The sequence below is a fragment of the Varanus komodoensis genome, unplaced genomic scaffold (genome assembly GCF_004798865.1).
Source record: "Varanus komodoensis strain SLA01 unplaced genomic scaffold, ASM479886v1 scaffold1, whole genome shotgun sequence".
NCBI lineage: Eukaryota > Metazoa > Chordata > Lepidosauria > Squamata > Varanidae > Varanus > Varanus komodoensis.
The window spans coordinates 99,002,900-99,017,484 of record NW_025335268.1 but is presented as its reverse complement, the minus strand read 5'-3'; the positions used below and the strand labels follow the sequence as shown (position 1 = coordinate 99,017,484).

Here is a 14,585-nt window from a genome sequence, read left to right as displayed (position 1 = left end):
CTCAACATGTCATTCGCCCAACCCACAAACGAGGTCACACTCTGGACCTGGTTTTCTCAACAGGGCAGGAAGAGGGTGATCTGGAAGTGAGGAACTTGTGTCTGACTCCCTTGTCATGGTCAGATCAATTCCTCATGAGGTTTGAGCTCAGATCTGGCCTTTCTCTCTGTAAGGGTGTGGACCCCATTACAATGGTTCGTAAGAGCCGAATGGATCCAGATGGATTCCTGAGGGCTCTGGGGGATTTTCCAGTTGATAAAGCTGGCGCTCCTGTTGCTGCTCTGGTTGAGCTGTGGAATGGGGAAATGACCAGAGCTATTGACAGACTCGCTCCTAAGCGTCCTCTCCTGCCAGGCAGAGCCTGTTCATCTCCATGGTATACATCTGAATTACGGGCAATGAAGTGGGTTTGTAGACGGCTAGAGGCCAGGTGGAGGAAATCACGGGATGAATCTGACTGAACACGCTTACACGCTCACTGTCGAGCCTATGCTGTGGCAGTGAGGGCGGCAAACAAGAAATTCTTTTCCACTTCCATTGCCTCCTCACAGTGCCATCCAGTGGAGCTTTTCCAAGTGGTACATGGGCTAATACATCCAGGCCCTAAAAAAGATCCTGTGCCACCATCGATTGACCACTGTGATGACTTTGCCCGGCACTTTAAGGAGAAAATCGCTCAGATTAGTCACGAGCTGGACTCCACAGTTGATACAGTTCCTCTGGGGGGGGTGTCCAGAACTCCGTCTGGTCCAGCTTTATTGGATGAATTTCAGTTAATGAGGCCTGATGATGTGGACAAGGTGCTTGGACAAGTATGTTCAACCACCTGCTTACTTGACCCTTGCCCTTCATGGTTATTTACCAAAGCCAAATATGGGATTGGTTCCTGGATCCAGGAAGTTATTAACACCTCACTGAGGGAGGGCTGGGTCCCCGCTTCTTTAAAGAAAGCGGTGATCAGGCCTGTCCTAAAGAAGGCATCCCTGGATCCAGAGATGGCCACCAATTATAGACCGTTCCTGGGCAAGGTGTTGGAATGGATGGTGGGGGGACAACTCCAGGCACTCTTGGATGAAACTGATTATCTGGACCCATTTCAGTCCGGTTTCAGACCTGGTTACGGTACTGAATCTGCCTTAGTCGCCCTGTATGATGACCTGTGCAGGGAGAGGGACAGAGGGACTGCATCCCTGTTGGTTCTCCTGGACCTCTCAGCAGCTTTCGATATTATCGACCATGGTATCCTTCTGGATAGGCTGTCGGGACTTGGAATAGGAGGAACTGCTTGACAATGGTTCTGCTCCTACCTTACTGGCCAATTCCAAAAGGTGGTGCTGGGGGACTTTGGCTTTGCGCCATGGCAACTCTGCCATGGAGCAATGCAGGGCTCCATTTTGTTCTCCTTAGTTTTTAACATCTACATGAAACTGCTGGGAGAGGTCATCAGGAGGTTTGGGCTGCAGAGTCATCAGTATGCTGATGACACCCAGCTCTACCTCTCCTTTTCAACTAATCCAGGTGAGGCAGTGGCTGTCCTGAACTGGTGCCTGGCCGAGGTAATGGGCTGGGCCAATAAACTGAAGCTCAATCCAGATAGGTCAGAGGTCCTGTTGGTAGGTGATTCGAGATTCCAAGTAAGTGACCTGGGCCCTGCCCTGGATGGGGTTGCACTCCCTCTAAAGGACAGGGTCTGCAGCTTAGGAGTGCTCCTCGACCTGGAACTGTCCCTGGAAGCCCAGATGACAGCAGTGGCAAGGAGTACTTTCCTTCAGCTCTGGCTGATCTATCAGCTGCATCCTTACCTGGAGGAGAACTGCCTTGCAACAGTGACACATGCACTGGTTACTTCCCATTTGGACTAGTGTAATATGCTCTATGTGGGGTTGCCCTTGAAGACGATCCGGATACTTCAGATGGTGCAAAATAGAGCTGCCAGGATGCTGTTGGGGATTGGTCCTCTAGTCCTCTTATCACATAACTCGACATCTCACATAACTCCAGTCCTCTATCAGCTCCATTGGCTTCCCATTGAAGTCCGGGCTCAATTCAAGGTGCTGGTTATTACCTATAAAGCCCTAAACGGCTTGGGACCAGGATACCTAAAGGAATGCCTTTTTCCCTATATGCCCTCCCACCCCCTAAGATTGGCAGCAAAGGCCCTCCTCCGGGAATCCTCTTTAAAAGTGGTTAGGAGACAGAGTACTCGGAGGAGAGCTTTTTCTGCAGTGGCGCCCTGACTATGGAATGCGGTCCCTAGAGAGGTCCACCTGGTGCCGTCATTATATGCTTTTCAGCACCAGGTCAAGACCTTTTTATTTAACTAATATTTTAATGTTAATCAATTTTAATAGTATAATTATTTATTTAATTCATTTTAACTATGTTATTTTATACTGTCCTGGTATAGCCAGTTTATTTATTTGTTTAGGATGGCGGGTTTTAATGTTTGTAAACCACCCAGAAAGCCCTCTGGACTATTAGGGTGGTATATAAATGCAAATAATAAATAAATAAATAATATTTGCCTCATTTGTTTTCTTTGTTATGGGAAAGGTAAGGAAGGATATAGAGATGGAAAATCTAGCCAATTGCTATTTACGTGAGCTCATCAAACGGGAATGTTGGGATGCCATGTCTGTCAAAGGGCGTTCAGTTAAGGTATGTTTGTTTACTTTTTCTTTCATTTGTAAATACAGTAATTCAATAATTCTTCAGTTTTTTGGCAGCATAGAAATGAAATTAATTAATAAATAGTTAAGTCCAGAAAAACATGTATCAGACCACAAACTTACCTCCCTGGTGATACCAGAGTCCCAAGACTGATTTTACACTGTGTGAATTATCTGTGGGGTTTTGCATCATTCTGAATGGGTGCAGATCTGCTTCTGTAAATTATCATTGAAATAGTTTTCTTATGTTCAGCAAAATTTTGGTTTAGTCTAGTTGAAGGTCTCTTCAACTATATTTCATAAGTAAGCAATGGCACTTTTCAGCTTTACCAGTGCCAACAGTAATTTAACCATTTGCTAATTAATAGGGCTTTAGAATACTATAAGTTTTTGCTCACTTAAATATTACTAATCTAGAATTACAGTGATCAGGGACTTTGCAATGAAAATCTTCAGATTTTTCACTCATTGACAGCATAATTCAATACATGTCTATTCAAAATCAGTGGGTCTTGTTCCCATGTAGGTGTGTCTAGGTGTATTTCAATGAAAATTTGGTTTGTGCACACAGGGATGAGGGGAGGAGATATGCATACAGTTTCTATAATTTGTTCCAATCACAAAGCGATAGTGTGCATAATTAGGTGATACATGAAAAATAAACTTCATAATTTGATTCATTAATTGCATCAAGTTAATCATATTGACCTAAAAATGTGTCTGTTTTGTGCAAGACATAGCTCAGATAGAACTAAGCAAAAGCCTCAAAGGGGAGATTTAAACGTGTTTAGGGAACTATGGATATTTCTAAGAAGGTTCCAGAGGCTTAACAGAAAAGGAGCTGTGTCTGATGAACTTGTACCCCAGGCCAAACAATGGACAGCTTCTGCTATTGATTTTATTTTCTTGGTCTTTAAAATTTCTAGTTTAGCTATAGGTTTTTTCCAACAAGCCTCATTGTAAATTGCAAGTGTTTATATTCTAACAGTAAAAATATGTCGATGGGAAATGAGTCGTAACTCATAATACATATGAGCATTATATTTTGAACCAGATAATTAGAAAGCTTTTGCAACATTACTCATGACTATTTTTTCACTTTGAATCCAATGGGACCAAAGTTCAACCAATGCAGTCTGGATCTAACTCTTAGAAATATAGGTACATGCAAAAAGCCCCTTAGTATCTTGAAGTCTTTTAAAACTTTTTTAAAAACCAGACTTAAATCCCATCTATTATTCAAAAAGTTAATGAGAACATGCAGCATCTGACAGAATGAGACTAACAAAGTTATTGTGACATAAAGCTTTTGTGGAAAACATGAAATTTATGTCATAAAATCAGTACATTATCCAATAATTTTTAGAAGAGTAAGGTGTCACTGAATTCTTAGTCAAGCAAATTTGGCTTATGTGGAAAGCCATCCCCATGAATGTTTAACATTATTTTGAAAAATATACCAAATAAGATATATCTCACCTGTCATTTCTCTTTCCCACTCTAAAGACATTCCACTCCTCTTGTGAAGTTCATAATTTCCCCCTTAAAGAACGGAGTACAGAAGAGCGCCAGATGTTGGAGAGAGTTCTTTATCTAAAGAAGATTGAGTCAGCAGATCTGAAGGTAGAATCTCCCATTCTCTTAAAAACAAGCCATTCTTCAAGTGAATTCAGACAGTTCATTTAAAACGTCAAGCCTCATAATTTCGAATTTAGTTCATAGAACTGTACCATAGTTTGACCTTTTTATCCTGGTCAGGTAAAGGTGCAATCTTGCACAAGCTTAGGTAACAAAAAGTCCTATATAATTGCGCCCTAAATACATGAACTACAACTCATAGCATTATAGATAGAAAATACTTGGAAAGTACAACCAGCAGTTCATGTGACAAATAGCTGTCCATGTTATAATACTCTGTCCCCTAGTGAACTCATGTAGTAGCAGAGAAATCAAAATCTTCATGAGCTGATACTTTCATCAGTTCTTCCTGAGACTTGCTGATGTATGGATTACTATATAAAATGCTTTGCTCAGAATTTAGTATTTTGAATCCCTGAATTTATGGGTTTGAGAGATTTCAACATTTGTTACACGTTGCAACACTTCTCAAACAGACTTTGGCAGTTTTCATATAGTGTAATACGTTTCACTCTATTTTTGAATGTAACTTGAAAAGTAGCTAGCCCCAAGTCCAAAACAAGTGCAACATTATGCACTCAATTACTAATTACAAATAATTAGATCTGGGAAAGGAATCCAGCCCAGCACCATTCAGGGGCAGGGTGTGAAGCCTTGCTCCTATACCACAGTTGCAGTTTGAGCCCCACTTTCCCACACAAGCTATTCATTTTTTTAAACAGTCATGTAACTAGCAATTGTGTGAATAATATGTCTCATTTGGTTCTAAGTCACAACAAACAATGCTAGTAGGGATTCACTAGCTGTCGCAGAAGTGCTCTTCATTTTGCCTTCCCTATATTTCTACTCAGGGCTTTTTTTGTCATAGAACGCACCGGAACAGCAACAGCGTTCCGGCACCTTTTTTTCAATGGATTTTACGAAGTGATTTTGAATCAGCAGCAAACATCATTAACATAGTGCCTGCAGGCTGCTGTTGTGCCTGCTATCTGCTATCTGATAGTGAGAGATAGCTGCTTGGGAGCTGCTCAGCTTGGGATTGTGCTTGGGATTGGCGTGTGTGCTTACTGCTGGCGGAAACGTGAGTTCCGGCACCTTTTTTTTATTACAAAAAAAGCACTGTTTCTACTGCTTTTTCCATTCCAAACTCAATCAACTAATTCTAAATCCTACCACAAAGTTCTTTACAAAACACCTGTTACCTGAGACACACACTGGATGAAGCAAGCTCTTCCAATAAAAACTTATATCTCAATAAATCAGTCATTGTTTAAAGGACTATAGGACCAACTTGGGTGATATATGAGAAGCTAGTGTTATGTGGTGGTTAGGGCAGTGGATCTGACTTTCTATCCTCACTTGGCCACAAAGCTCACTGGGTGGCTTTAGGCCAGTCACTCACCTCAGCTTAGGTGTTATGAGGGGAAAATGGAGCTATGCAAGCTTTGCTAGGTACATCACAAGAGGAAAAAACTACATTCTTCCCTATTGACTATGTTGGCTACGGCTGATAGGGGTTGCAGTCCATCCCAATCTATCTGATTCAGGCTTCATGTGTACTAGCATTGTAATCTGCTGTGCTGTTTTATATATGTCCAGCTTCGAAGGACAATTGTTGAGTTTGAGTCTCAGTCTTCAGTTCTTAAAGAGGAAGGGGAGAAAGCCGAAGAAGAGGAAGAAAAAGTTGATGCCCTAGTGGGGAGCCTGAGTTCACAGTATGATGGAGATACATCTGTTTTATATAACCAACTAGAACTACACACGCGGGAGGAGAAGATCAATCAAATTATTTTGCTACGGGTATCTTCTTCATAAGAATTTCTTATTTTGTTAATAATAGCTAGCCACAGCTGTTTTTCTAGACATGTGTAATTCACTATATCTCTGAAGAAAAGATTGCAGTGCTTTTTGTTGAAAAAACAGATAACTGTTTCACTAAACTAGTTCCTTGCCCTGCAAGCACCTCTGTCATGATTTATTTTTAATTTAGGGTCAGACTAGACAGGATAGGGCAGCCATGTTTGGTTTGTAAGAGACACAGAAGCATCATTTTGATGACAAATAGTGGGTGCACATAACCCACTAGTGGGTGCACCTTGCTTCACCAAGTTCTTTTACTTCAGGCACTTGATTCCCACAACCCTAGCATATTTCTTGTTCATCAGAGCTGGGGCACTTCCACATTAGGGCTTTTGAGTGTTTCTTAGGAGGCACTACTGTTGCCTGATTTGTTGGAAGCAAAACTGTAATTTTGTAATTGTAATTTTGCTTTGGTGGGGCACTCAGTGCAGCAATATATGGAGTGGTATATAAATGTAATAAATAAATAAAATATATCCCCATTGCAGTCCTGCAGTGCTCAGTCTTTGTCAAAGACAAAATTGGCTGTGGATTGAAGCCTTGAACTGACACTTTGTGCTTGCTCAAAAGTAAATTTCACTTACTGCAATAGGGATCATTTCCTCAAAAAAATGAGTCAGAAAACGTAGTTTCTCTTAACCAACAACAGTGAGATCTGAATCAAATATTTAACTTAATACTTTAAAAAAATGATGCAAGGTGCTTGGAGACTAATGCAAGGAGATGGCATGGTAGAAAGAGAGGGAAAAAATCAATGGAATTAAACATAACTTTGGGTGCTGATTTTGCCTAAAAAAAGGTCCACAGGATCTAAATCTCAGAGGTTCTGCCCAGGCCTTTCCTCCTAGGGCAAGAAAACATCACTTCTTTCAGCCTGAGGGCCAGATTCCATTTTTGTTAAGATCTCAGGGGCCACACTCCAGTGGTGGGCTGGCCAAAGGCAGAAAGGATAGGGCCAAAAGTGCCAGCTTATGTTCACTTAAAGTTCTTAATGCCTTAGGAGAAGCACGTGAGCTTTAAGAGTGGAGAGCTGGAGGCTGCAGAAAAGTTATGACTTTATCAAGCAATCAGCAACTGGAAGGAACAGGAAGGGTCCTGTGAAGAATGCAGGAGGGCTTAGGTGAAGTACAAGATGTCACCCCGGGCCTGAGGTTTTGCACCCCCAACCAACAAAAATATTTGATAGAGTGACCATCCGTAATCAAGAAAGTGACAACAGTGGCAGCAATATGTGTAATGTGAATTCTTTCCTTTTGTGGTACTGGACTTTCCTCATAATTAAATTTTATGTTTGTACCACAACTGTGCTGTTGTACAATGGGAACTGAAAAGTTTTGTTTTGTTCTTTTAAAGCATGGAGGTTGTTCTTTTAAAACATGTATGTGAGGGTCACAATGCAGCTGGGGACTGGGAGCTTTGGTTCCTCAGTCACTGCACTTCTGACTGCACTGGTGCAACCTTTCCTCACTTTGGAGAAGGATGAAGGAATGTGATTGCGGCTGAGCTCCAGAGGGCACAAGAGTTGTGTGCTTCTTTGTGTCTCAGTACAAGCCAGATTCCCATCACATTTCTCATAAGAAAATAAAAGCCATGCTGCATCATACCAATCTAATCCAGTACTCTGTTCACATGGTGGCCAACCAGATCCCTCAAGCCAGATGGATACAAGGATGGATATTCCGCTTTCCAAGGTGCTCAGCAACTGGTGTATGCAGACATGCCACCCCTGAAAACAGAGGTAGCACCTAGCCAGCAGAACTAGTAGCCATTGGTAGTCTTCACCTCCATGGATTTGTCCAGTTCCCTTTTAAAGCCATCTAAATTAGTGGCCATCACTGCTTTCTGTGGTAGTGAATTCCATAGGTTATGTGTTGTATGAAGAAGTACTTCCTTTTATCTGCCCTAAATTTCCCACCAATCAGCTTCATGGGTTGACTCCAGGTTTTAGTATTATGGACAGGGAGAAAAAAAGTTTTCCCCTTTGCTTTCTCTACCCATAATTTTAAACACATCTGCCATGTCTCCCCATACCTATTTTCAAAGCTGAACAGACCCACTTGTTGTAGATAGAGAAACTTGTCTTGCATGTCTGAAATTTGAGGTTTCTGTGTAGCACTGTGATATTTTTTGACATTCAGCAAATGTGAGAGGCCAGATTAGCTAATAATACAGATATGTATGTGAATGCAGGATGCTGCAGTTGGTAATTAAATATTGGCATTCTGTTTGGATAGAATGCTGTTTTGGTATTGTCCAGAATATATTCCTTCTTGGATCTGTTCTGCTGGGAGGTCTACAGTTTCTGAGCTCTGTAAAACTCCTCTTTAAGCAGCATGAGGAAAAAGAAAGGTGCTTTTATAAGGCTTCCCAGGGCTGAAGAAAGAATGCTGAGTTTGCATTCCAGAAATTAGTCACTTGGGTTCAATAGCTGTTTGTTCGAAAAGCATTTGGGTTGTCCAGACTGAAAACAGCCCATTAAGCATGTGCTCAGTTGCTGTTATACTAGCTACCTATACATACTACCTGTTATGATAGGATTCTCTACTCTGAAACTTTTATTCTCCTTCTGAACAGTGGTTACTACTAGCACTAGTAATGAAAACAGTCCCTAGAAACAGGTGATCAGAGCTGCTGTCAGGTACCATGGGGAATACCCCATGATCCTCATCATATGTTTGGAAGTTTTCCCCTTCCATTTGTAGTACTACCATCTTCTCACCTGCTGTTTCAGGACATCATTCACAGTGTCAAGAGTTCTTTCAATAAGGAGTTTGACTCAGTCTGCCGAATGAAAGAGATGGAAATTGCACGTGTGAAGGAGAGGAATGTGAGGATTTCAGAGATCTTGCACCAGTTGGATATCCAGGAGGAGATATGGATGCCCACTTTTACAGATAATGAGAAACCAGATCGGGCACTGATAGTTCAAGATTCAGAGGTATGTACCTAAAATACAGACCATTCTCTCCATAGAAGATTAAAACTGTAACTAGGGGAGGTGCATACTTTGAAAGAGGAACGATCCCATCCAGCTATGTTTGGCTGGGCAGCAGTTCTCCTGGGGAAGAAGATGGGGGTATCTGCTTTTATCTCATTGTTTTTATGGTGCCTGTTTGATGGCATCAAGTTCAGGTACACATGAAAGCCAGTGTGGTATGCTGGTCAGAGTGCTGAGTTGAGGACCTAGGGGATCCAGGTTCTAGTGCCCACTTGGTCATGAAGCTCACTGGGTACTTTGGACCAGTCATACATTCTTAGCTTGCTTACTTACTTACTTACTTATTTATTTAGTAAACTTCTATGCCACCCCATTCGCCGAAGCCTCGGGGCGGCTTACAACAATAAATAAATACGTATAATCATATAAAAACAATATAATTGGAAACGCCCTGGCCAAAGGTATAAAATCAATAAATAAGCTAACAATTAAAATGCCATTTAAATAAAAAGGTCTTGGCCTGGCACCGAAAAACATATAACGATGGTGCCAGGCGGACCTCTCTGAGGAGCACATTCCACATGTACATATATGTGCTTATCTTATGTTATAGGGTTGTTATGAGTATAAATTGGAGAAGAGGAGAAAGACTATATAAGCAACTTCAAGTTCCTCATAAGAGGAACATAGTCTGGTGTAATGGTTAAGAATGTGGGTCTGGGAGCCAGGCAATTTGGGTTCTAGTCCTGCTCATCTCAGCCATGGAGCCAACTGGGTGTCTTTGGGCTGAGAGTCTGGGTCACAGAAGCTCACCTCACAGGGTGGTTGTTGTGGGGATAAGACAGAGAGCAGGAGGAGAGCAATGATGTAAGCCCCTTTGATTTCTTAAAAAAGAAAAATAAAAGGGTGCGATATAAACCTAGTAAATGGATTTTAATGTAAACAATGGATTTTAATGTAAGGGTGAGGATGATATTGTTTAGGGGCATATGCCTACAACAGACATTCCAGAAAGTGCTAGTTTGCAAAATGCCTTCAGAAATGACATTCATTCATCATAAGTGATACCATCAGTTATGATCAAAACCAAAGTAAGAATGGATTTACACACGCACTTCCCATGCAGAAGTCAGAATCTTGTATGTGTGGTTCACTTCCATCCATTTCTTAAATGGAAAATGCAGTACTATGCATGTAAGGCTCATAAGTGAATCTACTTTCAAACAAGGGTTACAGCTATGACTAATGCGCACGGGGTTTACTAGTGATGTCTTATCCAAATGCTGAGGATGCTCAGACAGTTATCTGCCCATTAATCATTATTAAGCTGTACCACTCATGTAACAAATGTAATCTATAACATGACCTTACATAATTATATTTAAGGTCACATTATAGATTACATAGCTATTTTTAAGTTCACATATAATTTCAAAATTATGTAATCTATAATGTGTTGTTGAATATATCATCCCCACAAATGTGGTAGAAATAAGGAATCCAATGCTGCTATGAAGTAAGGATGGTACGAAAATGGGGTGGTTACTATGAAGTTTGTGTAAAAAAAAATTGAACTGTCAGACAGTCTATTAATGGAAAAAGCTGAAGCTGAACTTTCTGTCTTCACAGATCAAAGTGGAAAAGTACTTGACACCAGTGCAGAAAGCAAAAGAAAAGATTATGGCGAGGATTGAATATAAAAGACGGCTTGCTGCTCAGGTAATCTGCTTTTCTTCATTTTTCCCCTCTTCAATACCAGTGTTCCATTTTTACATTACCTTTTATTTCACCATGGTTTTCAGGGGGATAATGCAAGAGAGCGTGGCCTTATGGACATGATGAATGGAGTCCTTGAAATAAAAAAAGAAGATATTTTGAAGATGGTGAGTGGTGTTTCTATTGAAGTTAAAATTAGGGGTCCACTAAATACAAAGTTACAATTAAGGGTCCACATTACTGCAAAGCAATATAATATTTAGCTCACAAACAAAGCAGCCTTGCCTTTCTGAAGACAATGATCTTGATCAACATGAAATAATGATATTGAGAAAATCATCTTCTGGGGGTAAATTAATTGTAAATAAATTGATTTTCCCCTGCATCTTTTTGGACTAAATATTTTTGACTTCTCAAATTATTTACAAAGCCATAAACAAGCACTGAATCCATGAACAACTTCTTCTCTCTTCTTCCTCATGTGCCAGCTTTGGTGTTCCATATCTGATCTCTTTAAACCACAATTCTCTGTTAATCTGGAACAGGGTACTATGGTTTGATGCTGAATTAATACCCAGGATGTTAAGGCAGTTTTATCTTGGTTTAAGATCCTTGTTAATAAATTAATATTACAAAAATAGTTCCTCACGTGAATATAACAGGAAATTATGGTTTTAAAAGATCAGAATTCCAGCATTGAACCTGCAGTGCAATGGGACAACCCTAATACTAGTTTCTGACTAAATAAACTATTATTTATCAGGTTGAGAACATCATGTCCAACTGGCCCTTTCTATCTTTGTAATACTTATATACCACTTACAGTAACATTTCTAAGCAGGTTATACCGAAACATATATCTGATAGAATGTTAAAATATAAAAATAATCATTAAAATATTACAGCAGAAACAACAAGTGAAACAGAAGAGCGTCATAATTCATTGCAAGCTACGGAAAGCCTATGAAAATAAGTACATTTCCAAAAGTTGTTTGAAACCTGGCACCTTCATACTCAGTGTTACCAGTTATGCCAAGGCAAAGGATGAGGGAAATCAGTCAGCATTTATTGGAAACTAAAGACTTTACAGATGTTGATGGCTACAGTTGATCAATATGCATTTAGGTCTACTTCATATGCACATTTCCAGCTTGCTACATCATAGTTCAGCATGCTAGGAACAAGTGTTCCTATTACTGGTGGACCAGTTCCTGCTAGCTAAAAATACAGTTCCCTGTTACATCTGAAACAAGAAGCCACAATTTAACATCAGTTTATTGCAAAGAAACATAAGGCACAATTTAACAATGGTTTAAGAATGTGCTCCCCAGAGAGGGCTGCCTGGCGCCGTCGTTATTTGTTTTTCGGTGCCAGGCCAAGACCTTTTTATTTAAACGATATTTTAATTGTTAATCGGTTGTTTTGTTTAGTGGTTTTAAATTATGGCCGAGAAACTCCAAATTTTTAATGTTATTCTATTCTTTGTTTATTTATTTTCTTTGTAAGCCGCCCCGAGGCTTCTGCGATGGGTGCGGCATAAAAATGTTATAAATAAGTAAATAAATAAGATCCTGGTTAATAAAGCTAAGATGCTGGGTCCTACATAATGACAAGCCAGGATTGCAAATCTGGTCCCAAATATAGCTTGCTGGTTCAGATGATGCCTGGTGCTACATAGGAAAAAAAATCAATGATTTGGAGAATGTAAGAGGAGGGGAAAGAGAGCACATGAGCAGAAAGCCTTTTTGTGCAGTGTCAAAGCATAGTTTGCTGTTACATCTGAACCCAGTTGAGAGATACCAGGATAAGAATCCATTATGTCAGTTTACAAGAATGGAGCCCTCCTGTCTCCTTCATCCTCATGAAAAGATTAAAGCTTCCACTTTTGATTTTAAACTACCTATAGTTTCTTCTAACATCCAAGTTTGGGGGAATGTGGTTTATTTAAATTATGTTAATGAGAATGAAACTGAGGTTTCAGATTCTTGTTTGTTCTCTGATCCTAGTTTAAACAGAACACCATTCCTAAGTTTACATGTCACTAGAAAGTGAGGTTATTTTAAAATTGGGCGAAGATGCTTTCCCATGGACTGGGGACCATGCAAATCTGAGGGTGCCCATCAGCAATTCATTTAGAGTCCCAATAATACCATTATATATGTCACCAGAATATGACAGAACTCATGTTATAAATCCTTCAAGCATAATAAAGCCAATAAATATCTAATGGAATTTTGAAAGTCGTCTTTGATATATCTAGGAGATTCCAGCACCCAGTTTTGCAGCAAAAGAAGAAGCACTCTGGAATGAAGATGAAAGGAAAATATATAAAGAATATGAGAAAAAAGTTAAGGAACTGAATGAAGAACGAGAGAAACATCGAAAGGTAAACCTTGAGAAAGAAGGGTATCAGAGTTCCCATTCTCTAAAGTGTGAAGCATTCCTTTTGGAAAGCCTTCCTGCCTACTTTGAAAAGAATTACAAGTCAAATGTTACATACATGTGCTCAACATGGATATTTTTGGTTTATTTTATGAAGTAATGGTAATTTAACTATTTTTCCAAATATTTGGTATGGACATGGTCTGCATGATCACTCTGGGAGATACTTTGTTGTTGTTAGCCGTGAAGTCGTGTCCGACCCATTGTGACCCCATGGACAACATTCCTCCAGGCCTTCCTGTCCTCCACCATCCCCCGGAGTTCACTCAAGCTCACACCAACTGCTTCAGTGACTCCATCTAGCCACCTCATTCTCTGCCGTTCCCTTCTTCTTTTGCCATCTATTGTGCCCAACATTAGGGTCTTCTCCAGGGAGTTCTTCCTTCTCATTAGGTGGCCAAAGTATTTGCGTTTTATCTTCAGGATCTGGCCTTCTAAAGAGCAGTCAGGGTCGATCTCCTCTAGGACTGACCGGTTTGATCGCCTTGCGGTCCAGGGACTCGCAGGAGTATCCTCCAGCACCACAACTCAAAGGCCTCAATCCCTCGGCGCTCAGTCTTCCTTATGGTCCAGCTTTCACAGCCATACATTGCAACTGCGAAAACCATAGCCTTGACTATACGCACTTTTGTTGGCAGGGTGATGTCTCTGCTTTTTAGTATGCTGTCTAGATTTGCCATAGCTTTCCTCCCCAAGAGCAAGCGTCTTTTAATTTCTTGACTGCAGTCCCCATCTGCGGTGATCTTGGAGCCCAGGAAAATAAAATCTGTCACTACCTCCATTTCTTCCCCATCTATTTGCCAGGAAGTGAGAGGACTGGATGCCATGATCTTAGTTTTCCTCCTTCACCCGCATCAAGAGACTCTTTAGTTCCTCTTCACTTTCTGCCATTAGAGTGGTATCATCTGCATATCTGAGGTTGTTGATATTTCTCCCAGCAATCTTAATTCCAACTGGTGATTAATTTAGCTCCACCTTTCTCATGATGTGCTCTGCGTATAAGTTAAATAGGCAGGGCGAAAGTATACAGCCTTGCCGAACTCCTTTCTCAATTTTGAACCAATCATTGGTTCCGTGTCCGGTCCTCACTGTTGCTTCTTGACTCGCATATAGGTTTCTCAAGAGACAAATAAGATGGTCAGGAGATACTGGGAGATACTACAGAGATATTAAAGGTAAAGATTCTATAGGAGCTTGTTTAAAACTGCAGCACATGCCAGGGCCATTTGCCAGGGTGCAGCTCGCCCTATCATCCACATTAGGCTTGCTGGAGGAAAAAACAACTCTCCAGTGTAAAAGTTATTTTAAGGCTTGTTTCACTC

At 40.6% G+C, this 14,585-nt stretch overlaps 1 protein-coding gene across 1 annotated transcript in view; it reads left to right on the top strand.

Moving 5' to 3' along the window:
* The window catches only part of CFAP43 (cilia and flagella associated protein 43), a 60,415-nt gene that overhangs the window by 31,475 nt on the left and 14,355 nt on the right, over positions 1-14,585 (top strand). Inside the window, exons 22-28 of the mRNA XM_044431363.1 lie at positions 2,554-2,658; positions 4,176-4,292; positions 5,907-6,107; positions 8,899-9,105; positions 10,735-10,824; positions 10,908-10,988; positions 13,082-13,207. Coding sequence (XP_044287298.1) covers positions 2,554-2,658; positions 4,176-4,292; positions 5,907-6,107; positions 8,899-9,105; positions 10,735-10,824; positions 10,908-10,988; positions 13,082-13,207 — 927 coding nt within the window. The remainder of the gene's footprint in view (positions 1-2,553; positions 2,659-4,175; positions 4,293-5,906; positions 6,108-8,898; positions 9,106-10,734; positions 10,825-10,907; positions 10,989-13,081; positions 13,208-14,585) is intronic.